Raw genomic sequence first — 20,778 nt, forward strand, 5'->3', positions numbered from 1 at the left:
TATAAACCAGTAGTTCCCAACTGAGGTACTTTGGAAATCCTGGAGGGCTTTTTTTTTTTTTTTTTTTTTTTAAAACTCAAGGAGACAGTTCAGCAAGGGCCAACCAGAAATGCTAAATATTTTCCAGCACACCACAGAACAATCCTTCATAATGAAATTACTAAACATCCCTAAATGTTCCCATCAAGTGTTTATGTGTCTGAAACTTGGGCCTAAAATTTATTTTTCACATGAATCCCAAGAATCTTTTACATGGGTGGTAACGAACATTGCATTTTCCAGGAATGTAATTATTGTCTCAATCACTTCCTTCACACTAGAGCGTTAAACTGATTTTTTATATTGATTTTTTAAAATGTACGAATTTTGTTTCTAGGTATCATTACAAAACCTAAGAGTAGGCATTATGTCTGATAGTCTAAGGCCATCTTCTTGGTAACAGACTCCTTTAGGCATGACATATGACAATAATTCATGAAACACGAAGGGAAGTCTGCTTGGGGACTTTTGGAAGTAATTCTTTACACTGAATGAAATACAAGAGAAAAGCAGTCACCTTTGTGCTTCCTAAATTGTCAGCATGTGATTATTGGAACTACATCAGAAAATATGGGACAAGCCAATACACTGAGAATAGAAGAGCAGAAATAGGGAAAGAATCTGGGTTCCTGTTATTTTTAAGCCATTGAAGTCATACCATAGAACTTATTACAAAATATGAGTTTCTCTAACGTAAGCCAATTCTGGTTGTATTTTTTTTTGCTACTTATAGCTGGAAAGCAACCTGAAAATAGTCCTGGTTTATCTGTAGACTGTTTCAATTCCAAATTTAAGATAGGGCTACCGGGCAGGGGAACACACACACATGCTCCTAATAGATTTGCCTATGCTAATACTACTTATCATTTCATTATACCACCCCTTCCACATCTTCAATTTGTTTGCATTTTTAGCCAGTGTTAGCTATATTTTCCCCCCTTGGGATGTATGGGAAGCAGAGGTCCTCATATTCCTAAAGTCAAATCTTAAGAGTCTTACCACTCACAAACGAGATCAAGATGCTTTTCATATTTATTTTTAAAAAAATCCATAATGGATCAAAAAGAACAATCATCAAGGATGTAGGTGACAGACACAGGCCAGAAGGTAGCTATAAAAGTATGCCTTAGGAAAGTTAGGGAGCCTCATTACTACCTTGTTTTACAAGCTGTACCTAACATAAATAGCTAGCTTAGTTTTCCACTGATCTGGCTTCCTTGCCCCACCTATAAACATGGCACAGCTGGTTCGCCTTTCAAGGCCTCAATGGAAGGACCCCATGTACACACAAGCCAGAGTACAGCAGTTACCTAACTAAAAGGATCTCATCCCTATATGGTCTCATTCGAGGTGTGACTGACCACCTTCATTGTTGTGTGTGAGATGGTTTCACCCCTTAAAAATATGGCCACTTAAGCACAAAACAATGTTAAGTCTTTATAATGATCAATAAATTGTCCTACCACCCTTTTACATGCAGCTGAAAAATGATGACAGGCTAGGGACAGAACATTGTCAACTTTCTACTGTTGGGGAATTATCACTCATTAAATGACCATTAACTAACAGACACTAAGTTTACATATTAAGGAAATTATATAGAATACTGCAAAAACACAGTAAAGAGACTGAAGTTTGCCCATTTCTGCTCAGGAAATTCCTTCACTCCCAAGCTTCATAGTATGTGTCCTTTTGGCTCCAAAATTTACTATTACTGTTTCTCCTCCTTTTGATCTTCCTTTTGTTCCCCAGTGCCAGAACTTCCAGAGCCTTCTCGCTCAGATGCCATCTGTTAAGAAAATATTTGAGAGCCACTCAGATTTAATGTCAGGGCTATGCTGCTCTCTGCTGAATGCAAAAATGAAGGAGCCACATCCCATTCTGTGTCTCTATTCCAGTCTCTCTCCCCCCCTTGTACACTATTTGGTGGTTTCTGTGAATCCTTCACTTGACCCTACCCCCACTCCCAAAGTAGAGTCAAAAGGGCAAGAGGATATTTCCAACTCACTTCTCAACACTCACTTCTCAATTCCATAAATGGCAATGGAGGAAACCACCAGTGATAGTAATCAAGAGCAGTCAGATCAAGGTCAAATTAGGACCAAAACACCATTCCATCAGTTCCTTTACCTTTTTGTATGCCATTTCGAAGAGCTTCAGTGATGCCTGCTGAAGGGAGGATGCTGCTTGCCTAATGTTTTCTCCTGTTTCGCTGTCTTTTCTAGCCAAGAGCTCCCTCATTTTGGAAATCTCTTCTTTTAGCTTGTTACACTTAGAAAAAAAGAGAAAAAGGAAAAAAAACCCTCACTTTTCTAGGTTTCCTGTCCCATAACATGTGGCGGTTAATATTCAAAAACAATTAAAAATTAAATCCCTATCAAAACCCACAAAAAATGAATTTTAATGACACTGATGATAATGCCTCCAACTTCGAGTTATTTTAAAACAGAACTTACCTCATCAGCAGGCAATTGGTCCTTGAATTCTTCCATTTTGGTTTCTGTGTCATGAATGATTCCTTCGGCCATATTAACTGCTTCAACTCGTTCCTGGGAGAAATTAGAAGTTTAACATAAAGGAAGATTTTCCAATCAACCATAGTTTGCTGAATGTCCACAGTGAGCAAAACTAAACTATCTGCTGCGTACAGTTACAGAATAAAATAGAAAATGAGAGAGAAATCACTGTGGTTTGAGGTAGTCTAGGACAGCTTTAAGAGTGATTTGAGCTGTATTTTGTAACATGAGAATTTTGACAGGGAAAGAGTGAGAATAAGAAAGGCATTCCACACCTAAGTTATGAGCAAAGGGGAAGAAAGAATAGATTGAGGAAGAGAAATATAAGAGCAATGACATGTCCAAACTCCCACTTTCATGTCCCAGCTTTACTAAGATTAAGAAGCTCAGAAGAAAGGCAAAAAGTGATCACCTTCTTTCGCCTGTCTTCCTCAGCATACTTCTCCGCATTTTTAACCATATTTTCAATATCATCTTTGCTTAATCCACCAGAAGACTGGATTACAACTGTAATAAAAAGAAGGCATCTCATTAGTTCCCAAGTAAAATTATATGCTTCTTCTTCCTCTATTAAGAAAAAAAATACACCAGCTCACAGTAGTCAATCTTGATGCAAATTACAAAGAGGAATACCCTATTTTCCTTTAAGAAGGAAAAGGAAACCTAAAGTCCAACTGGCTGGCCTGCCTGCTGAAACTTCAGCCTCACTGCTTGCCTGTTTTTTGGGGAATAAATACTACACTTGTCAAAATCAATCTGATAACTGAGAAGAAAAGGGGCAAAAAGGACTCATCATCCTCCCCCGAGGCTGGGGGAAAAAAGACATGCAGCACAACAAGAAGGTCTATTTTCCAACAGCGTCCCTTATCTCCCTCTTACAGTCTGAAAAATAAGAGGACTTACTCTGCTGCTCACGTCCTGTGCCCTTATCTTTGGCAGAAACATGTACAATCCCATTGGCATCAATATCAAATGTAACTTCAATCTGAGGGACTCCACGAGGGGCTGGGGGAATTCCAATCTAAAATAAATAAGCAAATATCAAGAGTAAGCTCCTCTCACAGAGGGAGGGGTTCCAGTGCTATTATGTTCAAATCTATATGGTCTTCTGGTAAAGAAGTCAGCTAGTTTCTGGGAGGAACAATGAATACCTTGACTTAATGTACAAAAACACAAATGAGGGTAGTAGGTTTATCACTTCCTGAAATCAACAGGGCTTATACCTGTGAAGATTAGCTATGTAGCAAATATCCATAAATGGCTATATGTACCTGGTATGCAGGACATACTGAATGAGAGCCAACCTCCCCACTATTGTCCATCTCACCAAGTATCAATAAGCAGTGCTGCTCAGAAACCAACAATATCAAACGTCTTTTAAATGAGTAATCAGGAGAAATGATTGATTCTGAACATTTCCCTGCTTCTTATATTTATAAACTTCTTGATGAAGTTCCTAAGGCACAAGAGCAAGCAAGGCTTTCAGGTAAAAACTAAAGCAGTGGGATCCACTTGCAGAATTCATTTGCATACCTTCTCAAGATAACATAGTACGCGTTTGTATGTTAGTAGTTTGTAGCAACGTTTTTACGGGTTAGAATATTGTCTAACTTCACACTGAAGAGACTGAGCAATATTCAGGATTAACAATACCTACCAAAGTAAACTGTCCAAGAAGTTTGTTGTCTCCAGCCATCTCTCTCTCACCCTGACACACTTTAATCTCCACTTGAGTCTGACCATCAGCAGCAGTAGAAAACACCTAGGGAGGAAGAAAACTTCCTGGGTTTGCCAACCAATTAAACTACTCCCCTGGGCTGCCAGTTAGCTCAGTTGGTTAGAGACTGATGATGATAACACCTAGATTTCAGGGTTTGATCCCCATACTGGCCAGCCACCAAAAAAAAAGAGAAGAAAAGAAAGAAAACTACTCCACTTATACAGACAATAGGCAAGCCAGAGAAAGAAATTCACATCTCAACATTGGAAGGGTCCTATGTTCAGAACAAAGGCTATGTCTTTACAGGGAACAGGAGTAGGATTAATACAGCAAAAGAGCATATATAATAGCTACTGTCTCAACTAAGCAAATGCACTGTACAAAAATACAGCATTAGCACAGGCAGCCTCAAGAGAAGGAGTTAAAAGTTGAAACACGCTGGTCTGGGGAAACTCGGATCAGAAACAAGAGATGTATCATGTTCTCAGTCACAGGAAGTCACCACACCTTTCTTCAGAATGATGTGTTAACAAATACAGCAAAAGCCATAGTTTTTCAGAAAAATGTTAAGATTAGGAAAGCCAGGAAATAATTCTTAATCCAAGACCAAGCCTGTCCAAATAGCCCTGCTTGGTATCTCAGTACCCCTATTATACCATCATTCAACTCATAAAACAAGCACACTCCCCAAGTCTTGGCCAGGCTATTCTTTTTACTGTCTTTGGTAACAGAACACTACATGGAATTCTCTCCCAAACAACTGAGACTCCTTTCAGCAAATCATGTTAATCCTGTGAAGGAGAGACTATTGAAACCCTCCCTACAATCATCACTGCCAGCTAACACGTAAGAACTTTCCCAGGAAAAAAAAAAAAAAAAACTGAAGATGAGTCTCACCACCCACAGTCAACTACTCTGGACTGCAAAACAGAGTCAAGTTTTCTAGAAAAAGCTCACATAAGGGACTGCAATCACATCCCTCACAGAATCTAAATACCTCAGTGACAAGGTAGGGAAAGATGGCTCTTACCTGGCTCTTCTTGGTTGGAATAGTAGTGTTCCGGTTAATAAGTTTGGTAAAGACACCTCCCAGAGTCTCAATACCCAAAGACAGAGGAGTGACATCCAAGAGTAGCACATCTGTGACATCACCAGCCAACACGCCTCCCTGAATGGCAGCTCCAATGGCCACAGCCTCATCAGGATTGACAGCTTTACTTGGGGCTCGACCAAAAAGATCCTGCACAGTCTGCTGAACCTGAGCATCAAAGATAAAGAACCTGTCACCCAACACTCAGAGCAACTGCCTTAGAATGGGAAAGAGCACATGTATGTCCTAAGCAAGTCTCAAGACAGGTTGATTCAGATCCAAGAATGTTTACTCAAACTACTACTTCATAGTTGAGTTCTTGTTAATGATCTGATAATACTCACATACTTTATTCATGGCAGTACCTCATTCATGGCCCTTTTAAATTTGGGAAGAATTCGTGTAAGTTTTATTTCTGGTTTCCCACACAACATATTAAATCACTTGAAACACAAGGTGGAAAGTAAGGGGACTTCGAAATTGTGTAGTCCAAGTCCTCTGCTGCGTTATCAACTAAAAACCAATTTAAAGGAAGCCGTAATAACACTGGTACTGATGTGGGGCATGTTCTTTCCTCCTGTTTATTATATTAAGGCCAAGAAAAAGTGCTATCTGAATGACATCTAGGATAATCTGTTAACATCAAGATATCCTCCCGGCCCAGAGCCTTTTTTTCCTCTCCCTCAGGTTTCTTCTGTATGCATTTTCCTAAGCCCACATATTCCAATGGAAAAATGAAGAAAATAAGTCACTAACTCAGGCCCAAGGTAATTCTACTCAGGCAGCCAAGGAAGAATTGCATCTTCAACAGGTCTGTGCTCAGTCATTAGTTTTCCACACATTTGTGCTTTCAGAATGATGTGTTGATGAATAAAATGCATCACTGCACAAATCTTTGTTGAAGAGATGCAAAAGAAACCCCAGGCACTACGCTGCAAAGTTTTAAGCTATCTCTGACTTCAAACTTTCATTTGTGAAAATTCTACAAGACTGAGTTATAAATCCTCCCTTAGGGCTGGCCTGTGGCTCACTTTGGAGAGTATGGTGTTGACAACACCAAGTCAAGGGTTAAGATCACCTTACCGGTCATTTTAAGAAAAAAATAAATAAATAAATAAAAAAGAAATCCTCCCTTGATATTGTCCCAAAAGACATTCTCTACCTAATTGTTTTTTAAGTACCTTTTAATTAAAAAAAAAAAAAAAAAAAAAGCTGTAAACACTTCATTGAGAACACAATCCCATCCCTCTTTCAGGTCACCCTAGCAGAATGGACCACATATTCATGTCCATATACAACATAAGCCACCAGTCCCCAGAATATATTATGTGCTGGCCCTCTCCTCCTCCCATGACAAGTACTCCATGGGTCCATACCTTGGGCATCCTAGTCATGCCACCAACAAGAATCACTTCTCCTATGTCACTCTTGCTGACTTCTGCATCTTGCATAGCCTTTTGGCATGGAGCCATAGTCCTCCTGATTAGATCAGTGACAATGCCCTCAAATTGAGCCCGGGTCAGCTTCATATTCAAATGCTTGGGTCCAGAAGTATCCATTGTAAGATATGGTAAGTTGATGTCGGTCTGCAAAGGATATGTTTAATTGTACATCAATGGGAAGGTCAATGGTAGTTAAGTTTCTTTATTACCTCAGTTAAAATAAGACCATATCCTAGGACAGAAAGACTTGGAAAGCCACAGTGAGGGTCAGACCTACTTTCATTAAGAATCACATTAAAGGATGGACCAGTTAGCACAACTGGTTAGAGAGCAGCCTTATAACCCCAAGGCCATGGGCTCGGATTCTGGTAACGGCTGGCTGCCAAAAAAGGAAGAAAAAACAAATACGAATAATGTTTTCTTTCACCAAGTTTTCAAAATATCTCATGTACATGAAGAAAAATGTCAAAGGTACGCTCTGAACCAAATAACATGCCATCACCCCAGGCTTTTTATGTTCTAGGAAGCTTGTAAGTGGTTAAGAAAGCTACAGAAATGCTCTTATTAAAGAGGACTGACCTGCATGCAATCACATCTGTGGAGAGCACCTGATAGTTGCACAATGTTAACCGCCAGTATTTAATAAATTCCAAACCCTAGTAAGGCACAGGATCTTATAATGTGTAACTTGGAATATTTAGACTAGCAAAATTCATCACAGAATTTGCTGACGGCCAGCAAAGAGGCCAGCACAGTGTAAATATTAATCGAGAGGAGTGAGTCCTTAACTATCTTTCTTTAGGAGAAAGCACTCTAAACATTTAAATACTAAATAAATAATGAGTTAACACACCATCTGTAGAAATAGGTAGTGGACTTTGCTTTAAAGAATACCACTGACAATTTCTTTCTTTTTTGCAAGATGTTAATAAACCAAATCAGAGAACAGAATTTAATTATATAAGCCAATGCTGTCCAGTGGAAGTTTCTGTGACAATGAAAATGTTCTTTATCCTGTCGAATTCAGTAACCACTCACATACGGCTACTGAGCACTTGAAATAAGACCAGTGCAACTAAGGAACAAAATTTTAAAGTTTATTTAATTTTAATTAAAATACCCACATGTAGCTGCGGTTATTAGCACACCTCTAAATGCTAAAAGTAATGCCAATCTGAAAAACTCCAGGACTACCAACTCTCAAACCTCTACAGCCACCACAAAGTTCTGTGCCACTGAAATCCAGCCAGGTTATCTCTCGCTCCCCAGCTCTAGTTCAAGTACTTCCTTTGTGGCTGACCGGTACCGGGATCCGAACTCATGACCTTTGTGTTATAACGTTGCACTCTAACCAACTTAGCTAATCGGCCAGCCCAGACAATGTCAAACCAGAAGTGATGTAAAGTAGAAGAGTGATGGTTCTGCAAGCAGTCTGCTGGTGTTTACAAACCGCCTGGTGTTACAATAGCCTCCCCACATCTTCCCACATCCACTGCCCTCTGCCACAGGATGCTACCAAACAATTCTCCACTCCCCCCCAGCCATCAAAATAAGACCACATACTACCACCAACTTAAAACTCTTCTGGAGTTTGTACTCAATTATCTCGGGATAGACTCCAAACCCCAAATGTATAAAGCCTCTAAGCTTCAGGCCGGCCCGTGGCTCACTTGGGAGAGTGTGGTGCTGATAACACCAAGGCCACGGGTTCAGATCCCTATATAGGGATGGCCAGTTCACTCACTTGGGAGAGCATGGTGCTGACAACAGCAAGTCAAGGGTTAAGATCCCCTTACCGGTCACCTTTAAAAAAAAAAAAAATAAAGCCTCTAGCTTCACCTTCCATGATGGCCACCCCCTCTCTGCATCTGCACTTTAGCCACACTGGCCTTTCTCAGGTCTTCACCCGAGCCTAATACATACTGCCCCTTATCTTCTCCTGGTTAAGTCATCTATCAGGAGCTATCCTTGTTATCCTGAACACTCTGTCAGGTTACTTTTTAAAATTATAAATGTAATTCTGCCTTTTTATCACCTGTTACATTAACGATAACTTACATTTTAGAATACCCGATGTTTACTACACATTATCCTGAGCCTACTATATGTATTAATTCGGTAATCCTCACAACCAGGGAGAAAATACTACTAATATCCTCATTTTGTAGATAAGAAACATCAACAGCTAAGCAGTGATGAACAGGGACTTGAACCCCAGCAGCCTGCTTGCAGAATCGTCACTCTTCTACTTTATATCTCTTCTGGTTTGACATTTATTAATACAATGTTCTGGGCTGGCCAGTTAGCTGAGTTGGTTAGAGTGCAGCTTTATAACACAAAGGTCATGGGTTCAGAACCCCGTACTGGCCAGCCACAAAAAAAAAAAAAAGCAAACCAACAAAAAATATAATGTTCTAATTAATGTCCATCTGCCCAACCACACTATAAACTACATGAGAGTAATAAATGCTTCTAGGAATTTATCCTACAGATTTACAATCACTTACACAAACCTGAATGTACAAGAATGCTCAATACATCTTGCTATAAAACTAAATAGTGGAAAACAATCTAAATAACTATTAATGGGATACCACACTAATTAAAGCCAGCCAACATCTTCCAATGTATCACCCCCACAAAAAAGTGTCAAATCCCTTTAAAGCATTACAAATTATCTTCTGGCAGTACCACACATTTCAACTCCAACCCTAATCATCATGCTGCAAAGTTCTGCTACTCCATATTATAGCAGGAACAAAGTAACATCATGAGCAGCAAGGATGTGTGTGTACAACTTTGTCTACTCTTCACAGCCACTTAAAAAAAGACAAAAACAAAACTCAGGTTGAAATGCAGGCTAATTAGTAGCAACCACTTTATCAACACATTGACAATTTCTGTAAATACCACTTCCCTGCGGGTGATCAAACTAACAAGTACTCATAATTTTGTATGATGCTGTAATAGCAAATACATGGCATGTATCTGGCAAAACCCATAAAACTGCACAACACAAAGAAGAAACCCTAAAGTAAAACTGAGTTAATAACAACTTCAATATCGGTTCATAATTGTAACAAATGTACCACACTAATGTAACAAGTTAATAATAGTATAAACTATATGGGGGTGGTGGTGATGTGAGGCAACTATCTGTTCTCTCCGTTCAATATCTCTGTGAACCTAAAACTGCTATAAAAACAAAGTCTAGGCTGGCCAGCTAGCTCACTTGGTTAGAGCTGGTGCTGATAACATCAAGCACCATGGTCAAGGGTTTGGATCCCTGTTCCGGCCAACCACCAAAACAAACATACATACATAAATAAAGATGGATAAAGCCTATTGCTTAGGAAAAAAATTTTGAGAAGTCACAGCTCTGCTCTTCCTGCTGTCACTTAAGAACCCAGAAATAGATCTGCTATCTTCCATCTTTGTGGGTCTCCAACTCAGATTTAATATGGTTTCTACAATTCTATTCTTGGTAGTTAAGGGAAAGTGAGGCTTCACCTCTCACAGAAGCCGAGCAAATCTGATGCTCTTAGAGAGAATCTGTGCACAGGTGTAGACATCAGCAAGGTTTCACAGCTCATTTTCTAGACTGGCCATCCAAATTATTAAATGAGTTGGCTGGTTAGCTCAGTTGATTATGGCACGGTACTGATAACACCAAGGTCCAGGGTTTGATCCCTGTACCGGCCAGCCGCCAAAAACAAACAAAGGAACGAATTATTAAATGAGAGATAGAGACTCCCACAATTCACAGGGAGAGATGTGTTCAGTTAAGTGAAGACAGCAGTTTTTCCAGGCTGGTAATTCTAATTTTGCACAATGCTAGACTAGATTTTTAAATCCACGTCTTTAACTTAAAGGCAAACAACTGCATCAACTATGATTCAGATCTTAATATCTGGCTCCAGTATACATAACCTCTCATTTGGGTGGTTAAAATTTCAGCTCATCCATTAAAACAAACTAAAGCTCATACTGCTCCTTTGCTCATGGCAAAGGGTCTGCCAACCAGAAAACTGTAAAAAGACTGAACTGACATTAGGCCAATTAGAATATTCTATTCAAATAAACTCAGGCTGAAAATATTCAAGACTGCTGGGACTTTTCCATGTCTCACCTGCACAGATGAGGAGAGTTCACATTTAGCCTTCTCAGCAGCTTCCCGCACCCTTTGAAGTGCCATGTTGTCTTTGGTCAAATCAACCCCTGTCTACAAAGTTAAAACACACAATACTAGCATTAGTGAGATGACGAATACTACTTAAATCATAGTAGAAACATGGAACAACACAAAATGGAGCCATACCTTTTTGAGCAAACATGAATTACTTTTTATTACTCTTAAAAATATGTAGAGAAAAAGTAGCCTCTTCTGAAAACGGTATCTGTGCCTGGAATCAGGGGGCTGAACTGATGTTCAGTTCTTTCCAGCCCTAGGATTCTAGTTCAAAAAGGAGTTACCCATATTCCTCTCCCAGTAGTATATACTGAGTGCCATAAACTTATGTCCCTTATTTGTTCCCAATCTGAAGCTGCAATAACCAGAATAGTTCAGTACACCTATTAACACAAAATGCAATTATTTCAGTGCTCCCTTAAGGGCAAAAAAGATTGTAAATGAAGCAAAGAGCAATCTGAACAAAGAAATCCTCAATATCCAGGGCTGGCTGGTTAGCTCACTTGGTTAGAGCATGGTGTTGATAACACCAACGTCAGGGGTGTGGATCCCTGTACTGGCCAGCCACCAAACACAAAAATAAAAATAAAAAAAAGAACAGAAATTCTCAATATCCAGTGTCTACATATTAACCACAATGATAACTAACCTCTCTCTTGAACTCCTTCACAATGTGTCGTAGCAAGGCCTGATCAAAGTCTTCACCACCTAAGAAAGTGTCCCCATTGGTGGATTTCACCTCAAATACTCCTTTCTGAATTTCCAGGATAGAAATATCAAAAGTTCCACCACCTAAATCATACACAGCAATGCTAGAAAGAAAGGAGAGAAAGTTTTAAGGAACAAAATCTGTCACAAATGTATAAATCTCAATAACTAAATGAAAATAAATTTAGCTATTTCCTGAAGAATAATTATGAAATCTGATAACTGCCTAAGTGATACATTGGTTAACACGTGGCTTTAAGAGGTAATGTACAATGCACACACAGAGCTGAAACAAAACTCAATTTTTAAAAGCAATAAAACTGACAGTATTCAATCACAGTTTTGGATGAATAATACTTGCCAACACGCCTATCAAGGCAAAGAAAAATTAACACAACCCAAAAGTAAATAAACGAAGAAACGGTCTTCAAACAAATGAAAAACAGAGACCATACAGCCTTGTATAAAGTAAAGGCATTTTTAGTCCAAGGACAAGGCTCAAACACTAAGAAATCAAGAGATGATCTAGGATCAGACTCATAGCTCCCTAACTTTAGTCTCATACATACAGGTGGAATTTACTGCACAAACTTACATTTTGTCTTCTGATTTATCCAGACCATAGGCCAGAGCAGCAGCTGTGGGTTCATTAATCACCCGAAGCACATTGAGTCCAGATATCTGGCCAGCATCCTTAGTGGCCTAGAGAAAACAAAGAAAAAGCATTTTTCCACCCTTGTGTCTCAGCTACCATTACTTTTTGTGAATAAGAACGCTAATTCACCTCACCTGTCTCTGTGAGTCATTGAAATAAGCTGGGACTGTGATCACAGCATTTTTTGCTGTGTGTCCCAAGTAATTTTCTGGAAAAAAAAAAAAAAAAAAAAAAAATGAAAGAATGAAATTCAATCATGGGATTTTGTCATATACAACAGGCAAGAGAATTATTAATGTAGCCTAACAATTTGTGTGATCCTCTTTTGTAGCCACAAACAAAACTCATCAGTTTTTGGGCAAGTGACAACATGTAGAGACCTTGTAAGAAAACACTCCAATTAAAGATACTAGCTGAAAACCAAAGATCTCACCTTTAACATTTTAGTGAAAGTTCACCAAGCTACAATGACTTTTACACTTAAAACAGCCACTGGTTTCTTCAAATGGGATGTTGTTTTACTTAGCAGGGGCAAAAGCTTAACGTGTAGTCCTCTAGCTTTTAATACAGAACAATGCCCCTTACTGGGGAAATAAACACAAGCCAGCCACCATTAGTAAACCTTGAAAGTAAATTCAATCTGCAGTAAACGTATGAAAAGTAAAGTTTTGCCATTAACAGGTTTTCTGTACAAAATAGACTCAACTGTGGGACACTGGGGTACGGAGCCAGTTATCACAGAGAAATCATGCAGCACACCCTGAACCTTCCCAGATGTGAACTACATTTACTCACCTGCAGTCTCTTTCATCTTCATCAACACAAATGCTCCGATCTGACTTGGGGAATAAAGTTTTCCATGAGCCTCAACCCAGGCATCACCATTGGAGGCACGGACAATTTTAAAGGGAACATTTTTACTGAAAGACACAAAAATTATATTAGAGAAAAGTGGCCAGTGCAACCTACCACAACAAGGTTACTATATACCATAAATGTCCATACTCCACCCCAAGAGACCCATGGACAGCAAATGACAATTTCAGAAATTTAATGAAAAATTTTAGAAAGCAAGCATTACCATGTAAAAACACCATCCTGATGAAACCTGAACATTCTTTACTTCCCATTAAGCAAAAGATTTTTGCAGCCTCTTTGAAAAACAGACTGACAGCTCCACTTGAAGATGAAACATCATAACTGTTATGACTGAGCAATCCCATTACTAGGTATCCACACAAGAGACATGACAACATATGTCTACACAAAAATGGCAGCATTATTCATAATCACCAAAAAGTGGAAACAACCCAAATGTCCATCAACTGACAAACTGATAAACAAAATGTGGTATATATCCACACAGCAGAATGTATGGCCATAAAAAGGAATAAAATATTGATAGATGCTACAACATGTATGAACCTTGAAAATTATGCTAAGTGAAAGAAGCCAGCCACAAAAGTCCACATATATATGAATCCATTCATAGGGAATTTATATTCTATTCGGAGCTCAATAAAGCTGTTTAAAAATAAGATTTACACAGGAAACTACTTAGGCTTCTAGTATTTTTACTTTGAAAAGAAAAAACAAGGTGTTGGTTATATATACATAATATAAAACCTATGTAACTATCTGCCTCATGTGTCTAATACCAATTTACGGGAATGCCTCACAGATCTTCATATATTACATCAATACATAGCAAAGACCTAATTTGTGAAGGTGAAAAAGAATTTCTTAAAGGAGTTACCCTTTTGGCAGGGGCATGGATCTCTCCCATGGATTTACAATATGTAAAGTCACTAAAGTAAGGTGCTCCAGTAATCCCGATCAACGTTATGCAATACTCTTCTGTGTGGCCTTTGCAAACAACTGTGCTTTTGCTATTACTCACATGTCTTTCTGTACCTCAGGGTCATCATATCGTCGGCCAATGAGACGTTTGGTGGCATAGAATGTATTGTTTGGGTTGGTGACAGCTTGTCGCTTGGCTGGCATGCCAACAAGTCGCTCACCATCTGCTGTAAAGGCAACAACTGAAGGGGTGGTTCTGGCACCTTCAGCATTCTCCAGCACCTAAAATTCCCAAAATTAAGACAGGGAATAAGGTTCTAGTCTAATGTTAGTGGTATCTCTGCAGCAATTGTTTAAGACACAAAACGGGCCAAATCACCAAATATCTAAGAACGGTACTAATGAGCATGCTTTACTGCTGTGAAAGCTGATACAGTAAATACCTACTACTGAAGACGGTAGATATTTAAGATACCTTGATATCTCTAGTCTTCTACTACTTTGAAACTACTTATAACTAAACACAAACCGGACAAAGACTAGATCAGGTCTTCATACTCAGTGTTGGGACAAGGTAATCTTTCCTTTCATATGGATGATTACATATATTTATTTTTTTCTTTTTTCTTTTGGCAGTACAGGGATCTGAACACCTTGTACAGGGATGTTGTAACACCTGTTACAACACCGCACTCTAACCAACTCTAGCCGGCCCCAAATTAAACATACTTCTAAATTTTTTTTTGTGGTGGCTACAAATTTCAGGCATATAGAAAATTACGCCAAGTACCATAGGCTAGGGCCGAGGGAAGAAAGCATCTTCTCTTGGTGCCAAACGGGAGCTCCTTAAAACATACTTTACTTAGGATGTGGAGCTCCACTTCCCTGTTCCTGTACCTCCAACCTTAGTGCAGATGACAAGAAAAATGGGGCTGACAGGTTAGCTCACTCAGTAGAGTGTGGTGCTGATATAAGCAAGGTCAAGGGTTCAGAACCAGCCAGCTGCCACAAAAAAAAAAAAAAAAAAAAAAAAAAAAGCAGGGTTTTGATTACACGAGCTGTACATTGATTGAACTTTGTCCCCCAGAATTTACATATGAGAAGCTTAACTCCCACTGTAAATGTTAAGGGCAGGAAAGCCTATTATGGTAATAGAAAAGTGGAGCTTTGAAGAGGTGATTAAATTGGAGGATCATGCTGTAGTGACTGGATAAATAATGGTGATCAGGGGTGTGGTTAGGAGGGCTTTAAAAGGAAAGCAATTGGAAGAGTTTCTGGTCCACCATTTTCTGTCATGTGAGACACCCGCATTGCTGTAAAGCCAACACCAAAAAGACCCTCACCAGACGTGTTCCCTGGACTTCGGGCTTCCCAGCCTCTGAAACTATAAGCAATAAATTTCATTTTCTTATAAATTACCTAGTTCCAGGTATTTTGTTATAAGCAACAGAAACAGACTAATATAGATAATTGGTTCCAGGAGTGGGTGTTGCTTATAACAATTACTTGAAAATGTTGAAACAGCTTTGAACTAGGTGTTGAGGAAAGCCTAGAGGAATTTCAAGGAATAGGCTAGAAAAAGCCTAGATGCTGGTGAAAGTTTAGAAGACAAGAAAAACCAGGAAAAGTTTTAGACTAGTTAAGTGGTTGTGACCAGAATGCTTATGAAAATAAGGACTACAAAGACCATTCTAAGGAGGTCTCGAACAGAAATAAAGAGAGATTTCTTAGAAACTGGGGTAAAAATCACTCTTGCTATGAACTGGCAAGGAATTTGGCTGCATTTTGTCCATGCCCTCGAACTTTGTGGAAGTTGGAACTTAGGAGTTATGAACCAAAGTATTTGGTGAAAGAAATTTCTTTTCTTTCTTTCCTTTCTTTTTTTTTCCCTAAAAGATAACCAGTAGGGGATCTTAACCCTTGATGTGGTGTTGTCAGCACCACGCTCTCCCAAGTGAGCTAACCGACCATCCCTATATAGGGATCCGAACCCATGGCCTTGGTGTTATCAGCACCATACTCTCCCAAGTGAGCCACAGGCTGGCCCTGTGGTGGAAGAAATTTCTAAGCAGCAATACATTCAGGAAGCTGCACGGCTACTTTTTTTTTTCCCTAAACCACTCAGCCTGTGTTCTTTCCACCTTACTCTTCTAATAGAAAAGCAGGGACGATCATCAATCGTAAATGGCAGTTGCGATAAAACAACACCAAGAACCAGCATTATGCTCCAGAGAGAACACTACACCTCCTCCTCGTGGTTTTTGGTGCTCTACACATTCACTAGTAACGAACTATAGAAATGATCCCTGAAAGCATAGTCTTCGCACGGCTACTTCTAACAGCCTACACTGAGTTATGGCAGCAAAGGCATTATACAAAGCCAGATTTAAGAGGAAAGCAGAGTGTAAAGGTTTGGAAAATTTGCAACCTGGCCATGTGGTAGAGAAGCAGAGAGCATTTTCAGGAGAAAAATACAAATGGTTCAGCTCAGCAACCGTTTGCTAAGATTAGTACAAAAGAAAGGGATTATCAAGAGAAGGAGAAAAAGGCCCTGAAGGCATTGCAGAAGCCTCTGGGGCCAACCCTTCCAATACAGGCCCAGAGGCCTACGGAGACAGAATGGTCTCTGGGAGCAAGCCTGAAGCACCCTCCTCGGGCTCGCTGCTAGCACGCTGGCTGTTTCAGCTGCTCCAGCCATTGCTAAACTGGCTCCAGGTGTGGTTGGATCCGCAGTTTTGGAAAATTCAAGCCAGAAACCCAGGCGGCGTTGCCGTTTTAAGTCTGTAGGCTCACAGAATGCCAGAGTTGTGGAGGCTTGGAAACCTCCACCCCTATTTCAAAGAATGTATGGAAAAGCCTGGGGACCCAGGGAGAGATGTGGCAGGGATGGAGTCACCACAGACAGCCTTCACTAGAGCAATACTGAGTGGAAGTGCGGGGTTGGAGTTGCAGCAGAAAAACCCCAACAGCACCACGCCTAGTGGAGCCGTCGGAGCAGGACCACTATGGAGACCTCAAAATTGTGAAGCTACCAGTGTGCAACGCCAGCCTGCTGAAACATGACCTCAGACCAGGAAAGCCATAGGAATGGAGCTGCCTGAGGAGTTGGGGACCCAACCCCTGCACCAGTGTGCACAGAATGCCTAACACTGAGTCAAAGTACATGATTCACCAACTTCAAGATTTAATGCCTGTCCTGCTGGGTTTCGGACTTGTTTGGGACCTATTCCCTTCTTTTGGCCTATTTTCCCTTTTTGGTCAGGAATAAGTACCCTGTGCTTGTCCCACCATTGTATCTTGGAAGGAGATAACTTGTTTTGATTTCACAGACAGGACTTTGAACTTTGGACTTTTGAGTTGAAACAAATTAAGACTCTGGGGATGGAATGAACATATTTACCTTTGAGAAGAACATGAACTTTGGGGGCCAGGGGCAGAATGCTGTGGATTGATTGAATTTTGTCCCCCAAAGTTCATATATTAGAAGTTTAATTCTCACTATAACTGTTGAGGGTAGGAAATGTTATTATGGTAATTGAAAGGTGGGGCCTTGAAGAGGTGATTAGATTGTAGGATCATGCCATAATAATAATGGTGGTCAGGGGCGAGGTTAGGAAGGCTTTAAAAGGAGAACACCGTGAGTCTCCTTCTCTCTGTCCCACTATTTTCTGCCATGTGAGACCCCTGCATTGCTGTAAAGCCACTACCAAACAAGACCCTCACCAGATGCATTCCCTGGACTTTGGACTTCCTAGCCTTTGTAACTGTAATCAATAAATATTGTTTCTTTATAAATTACCCAGTTCCAGGTATTTTGTTATAAGCAACAGAAACGAATACAAGGAGTAATCAACAGTGCGAACCGTTCCAATTCCTTTTAATGATAAGTTAGTAGCCTTACCTGTACATGAGAAAGACATATTAATATTCTATCTTAGAAGTAAAACCCATTCAATTATCAATACCACAAAGGTTAACCTTGCAAGTCTGAAAAAACCAAAAGCAGCTTTTAAAATGTAAATCAGGTCTCAGAATCCTTTATCTAAGCCAAAGGCCACAGAATTCTGGATTGGGTACCAGCTACCTCTAAGTGACCCAGAGCTTCAAATCATGCTCACCTTTGCTTGTTTACCTTCCATAACTGCCACACAGGAGTTGGTAGTACCCAAATCGATTCCAACAACTGCTCCCTTGATTGCTTCTGATCTGTAGTACATTTAAAACAATGTGATGATTATTGTTATCTTAACAGCAGTCTCCAAAATGACCAAAGGAGAAAATATATGACAGTATTCAAATGGGAATTGACAGGGGCACATTACATAATCTATAAATAAATACAAACGGTAATCACATAAAGGAATAGTTAATCACAAATGTAGAAACCACTGATCTGGGGCTTAATAAGTATACTCTCAAAGGAAAAGTCACACTTACGCATAATCCCGCCTTGAAACAATTCTAAAAGCCTCATGACTAAAGCCATTCCAGCCATCCTAAACAGAAAAAAGAAAAAAAAAAAAATTGCAGCAGCTATGAACTACATAAGACAACTTGAACATATTCCAATTATTCTTCAGAGGAACACATGAAAGTATAACACTTTCCTTCTACTGAGTAGCCACCATGTATGAAGTATAGTGGGATGAATGAGTGCTTAGTATAAAAAAGGAATTATGGTACTAAAACAGAAAGCATTTAATAAATATAGTAGAAAATTTCCAAATAAAATAAAAATAAGCAAACATAAAATTGTTCTGAATTATGTTACAATAGGGTTTCTCAACATTGACACTATTAATTTTGAGCCAAATCTTTGTTTTGGGGGGCTTGATTATAGGACGTTTAGTAGGATACTCGGCTTCTACTCACTAGAAGCCAGGAAGCACCCCGGTTGTTATGATAACCTAAAATATTTCTAGACATTGCCAGATGTCCCCTGGGGGCAAAACTGCTGCTGGTTGAGAACTACCGACACTACTCAGATTCTACTCATTTCACTGTCAGCAGTACACCTCTGCCTAAATACATGCATAATGCAAGCACAGATTTAAGTTACTCAGATACACTCCTCCTGACCCAACTGGTTTAAGGCTGCCAAGTGTGGTTACTAATCTTGTGGAATCATTAAAAATAAACAAATAAAAAATTCAAGTAGTGGTCTTCCATCAGGGTAAAAGATCTTAGTTACAGTATAACGTCAAGCTATTTCCAAGCCTTCCTTAAAGCCCACATGTGAGGACTCCTATTGTACAAAGATGTATGCTTTTAGTTAGTTTATTTATTTTTTTAAAAAGATGACCAGTAAGGGGATCTTAACCCTTGACATAGTGTTGTCAGCATTACACTCTCCCAAGTGAGCTAACAAACTATCCTTATATAGGGATCCGAACCCGTGGCCTTGGTGTTATCAGCACCACACTCTCCCAAGTGAGCCACGGGCCGGGCCTAGCAATTGTTTTTGACTTTTTTTTTAGATGACAACAAACAACCACTTCATGCCCTTTCCCCCTCATCTGCTTATTTTTTTTTCTGAAGTAACAAACGCATACAATTTTACACCAAAGATTTTGACAAAACGTTCCTAAGCAAGAAAATCGGAGTTGGATTTTCGATTTACTGTTTAGGTGCTTCCCTTCCTTTACTTCATCGTACCAAAAGAGTCCTTCCACACTCTGTATTTTACAGAGAAGAGCACTCGTCCTTCAGCTCTCGGGCGAAAATAAAACCTTGAATAGCGGCTCCCTCCCAAGACACCGCATCCTTCGCCCCCAAGGCCAAACCTGTCCGACCAGCCACAGAACGGACTGCCAGGACCACTACCTGATAATTCGTGAGATGAAACTCCAAATCGCGAGGGATGTGACTCAGCGGGGCCCAAGGCACGGAGGCAAAACGCTGAACAAGGACTTGAACCAGCATCACTAATTACGGAAGGCCCATTACCTACCTTCTTTCCATCATGATCTCACCTAGAAAATTCTGACCCCAAAGGGCGCGGCCTGCCGCGAGGCCGTGAGCCCCTCAGGGAAGGCCCAGCAGTTCCTTACCTGGTGGCGGACGGCCGTGGGAGCCCGGGAGGCTGCGGTGCCCACGAGACGGGCTGCCGCGACTCGGCTGGCGCTTATCATGGCGGATACACCGACGGAGTATAACGCAGCAATCAAGAGCTTGAGCGACCGTGAGCCGCACGGTACCGTGGCGACAGCGCTTCTGGAACCCTCCAACCACGTGGGGTGGGGGGCGGAGGTTGGTCACTGCGACCGAGAGGCCCGCTCTTCCGCTGAGGCGCCGCCCGTGCCGCCTGACTAGAGAATATCTGATTGCGGCTCCCGGAGTGAGGGAGTACCGATAATGTCCGCGGCAATGCGATGGTTGAAAAAAGCCTGATCTCCCATTTCAGATGCGGTGGCTCTCGGCTCTATGAGAGTCAACCGAAGAAAGAGGGATATAAAGGCAGCACTTCAGACAGCCCCGGTTCTCGCAGGAAGGAAAGACTCAAGGTCACACGGGATAAATTGAGAACTGATTGCAGTCTCCTTGCGTCAGTTGCGCGGGAGGAGGAGCCTGTTGCACCTGCGCAACTGGCATCCGGCTAGGGCCTGGAGTGCGTGTTCGT

The 20,778-nt window shown here is 40.5% G+C and overlaps 1 protein-coding gene, 1 non-coding gene and 1 pseudogene across 2 annotated transcripts; all 3 read right to left on the bottom strand.

Moving 5' to 3' along the window:
• Positions 1-1,053: 1,053 nt before the first annotated feature.
• Positions 1,054-20,416, bottom strand: HSPA9 (heat shock protein family A (Hsp70) member 9). The gene is made up of 17 exons (XM_063086212.1): positions 20,210-20,416; positions 18,597-18,655; positions 18,278-18,365; positions 14,260-14,441; positions 13,155-13,279; positions 12,494-12,567; positions 12,300-12,406; positions 11,646-11,808; positions 10,937-11,029; positions 6,742-6,951; positions 5,306-5,533; positions 4,213-4,317; positions 3,459-3,576; positions 2,968-3,062; positions 2,496-2,588; positions 2,170-2,310; positions 1,054-1,828 (listed from the first exon to the last, which is right to left on the bottom strand). The coding sequence occupies exons 1-17, from the start codon at positions 20,288-20,290 to the stop codon at positions 1,751-1,753; spliced, it is 2,040 nt and encodes a 679-aa protein (XP_062942282.1). The 5' UTR covers positions 20,291-20,416; the 3' UTR covers positions 1,054-1,750.
• LOC134371366 (small nucleolar RNA SNORD63) lies at positions 6,180-6,254 on the bottom strand. The gene has a single exon (XR_010022794.1). It is a non-coding gene; the product is annotated as a small nucleolar RNA SNORD63 (small nucleolar RNA).
• Positions 16,276-16,481, bottom strand: LOC134371262 (small nucleolar RNA U3; annotated as a pseudogene).
• Positions 20,417-20,778: the final 362 nt, after the last annotated feature.

Source organism: Cynocephalus volans, chromosome 2, assembly GCF_027409185.1.
Source record: "Cynocephalus volans isolate mCynVol1 chromosome 2, mCynVol1.pri, whole genome shotgun sequence".
In the NCBI taxonomy this organism is placed as follows: Eukaryota; Metazoa; Chordata; class Mammalia; order Dermoptera; family Cynocephalidae; genus Cynocephalus; species Cynocephalus volans.

Bases quoted from the DNA above. Each gene is read 5' to 3' on its own strand.
- HSPA9 (XM_063086212.1), bottom strand. From the start codon at position 20,290: ATGATAAGCGCCAGCCGAGTCGCGGCAGCCCGTCTCGTGGGCACCGCA. The intron at 11,030-11,645 runs GTTAGTTATCAT...TTAACTTTGTAG, and splicing joins TGAAGGAGTTCAAGAGAGAG to ACAGGGGTTGATTTGACCAA. The intron at 2,311-2,495 runs GTAAGTTCTGTT...TTTTTTTCTAAG, and splicing joins ACCAATTGCCTGCTGATGAG to TGTAACAAGCTAAAAGAAGA.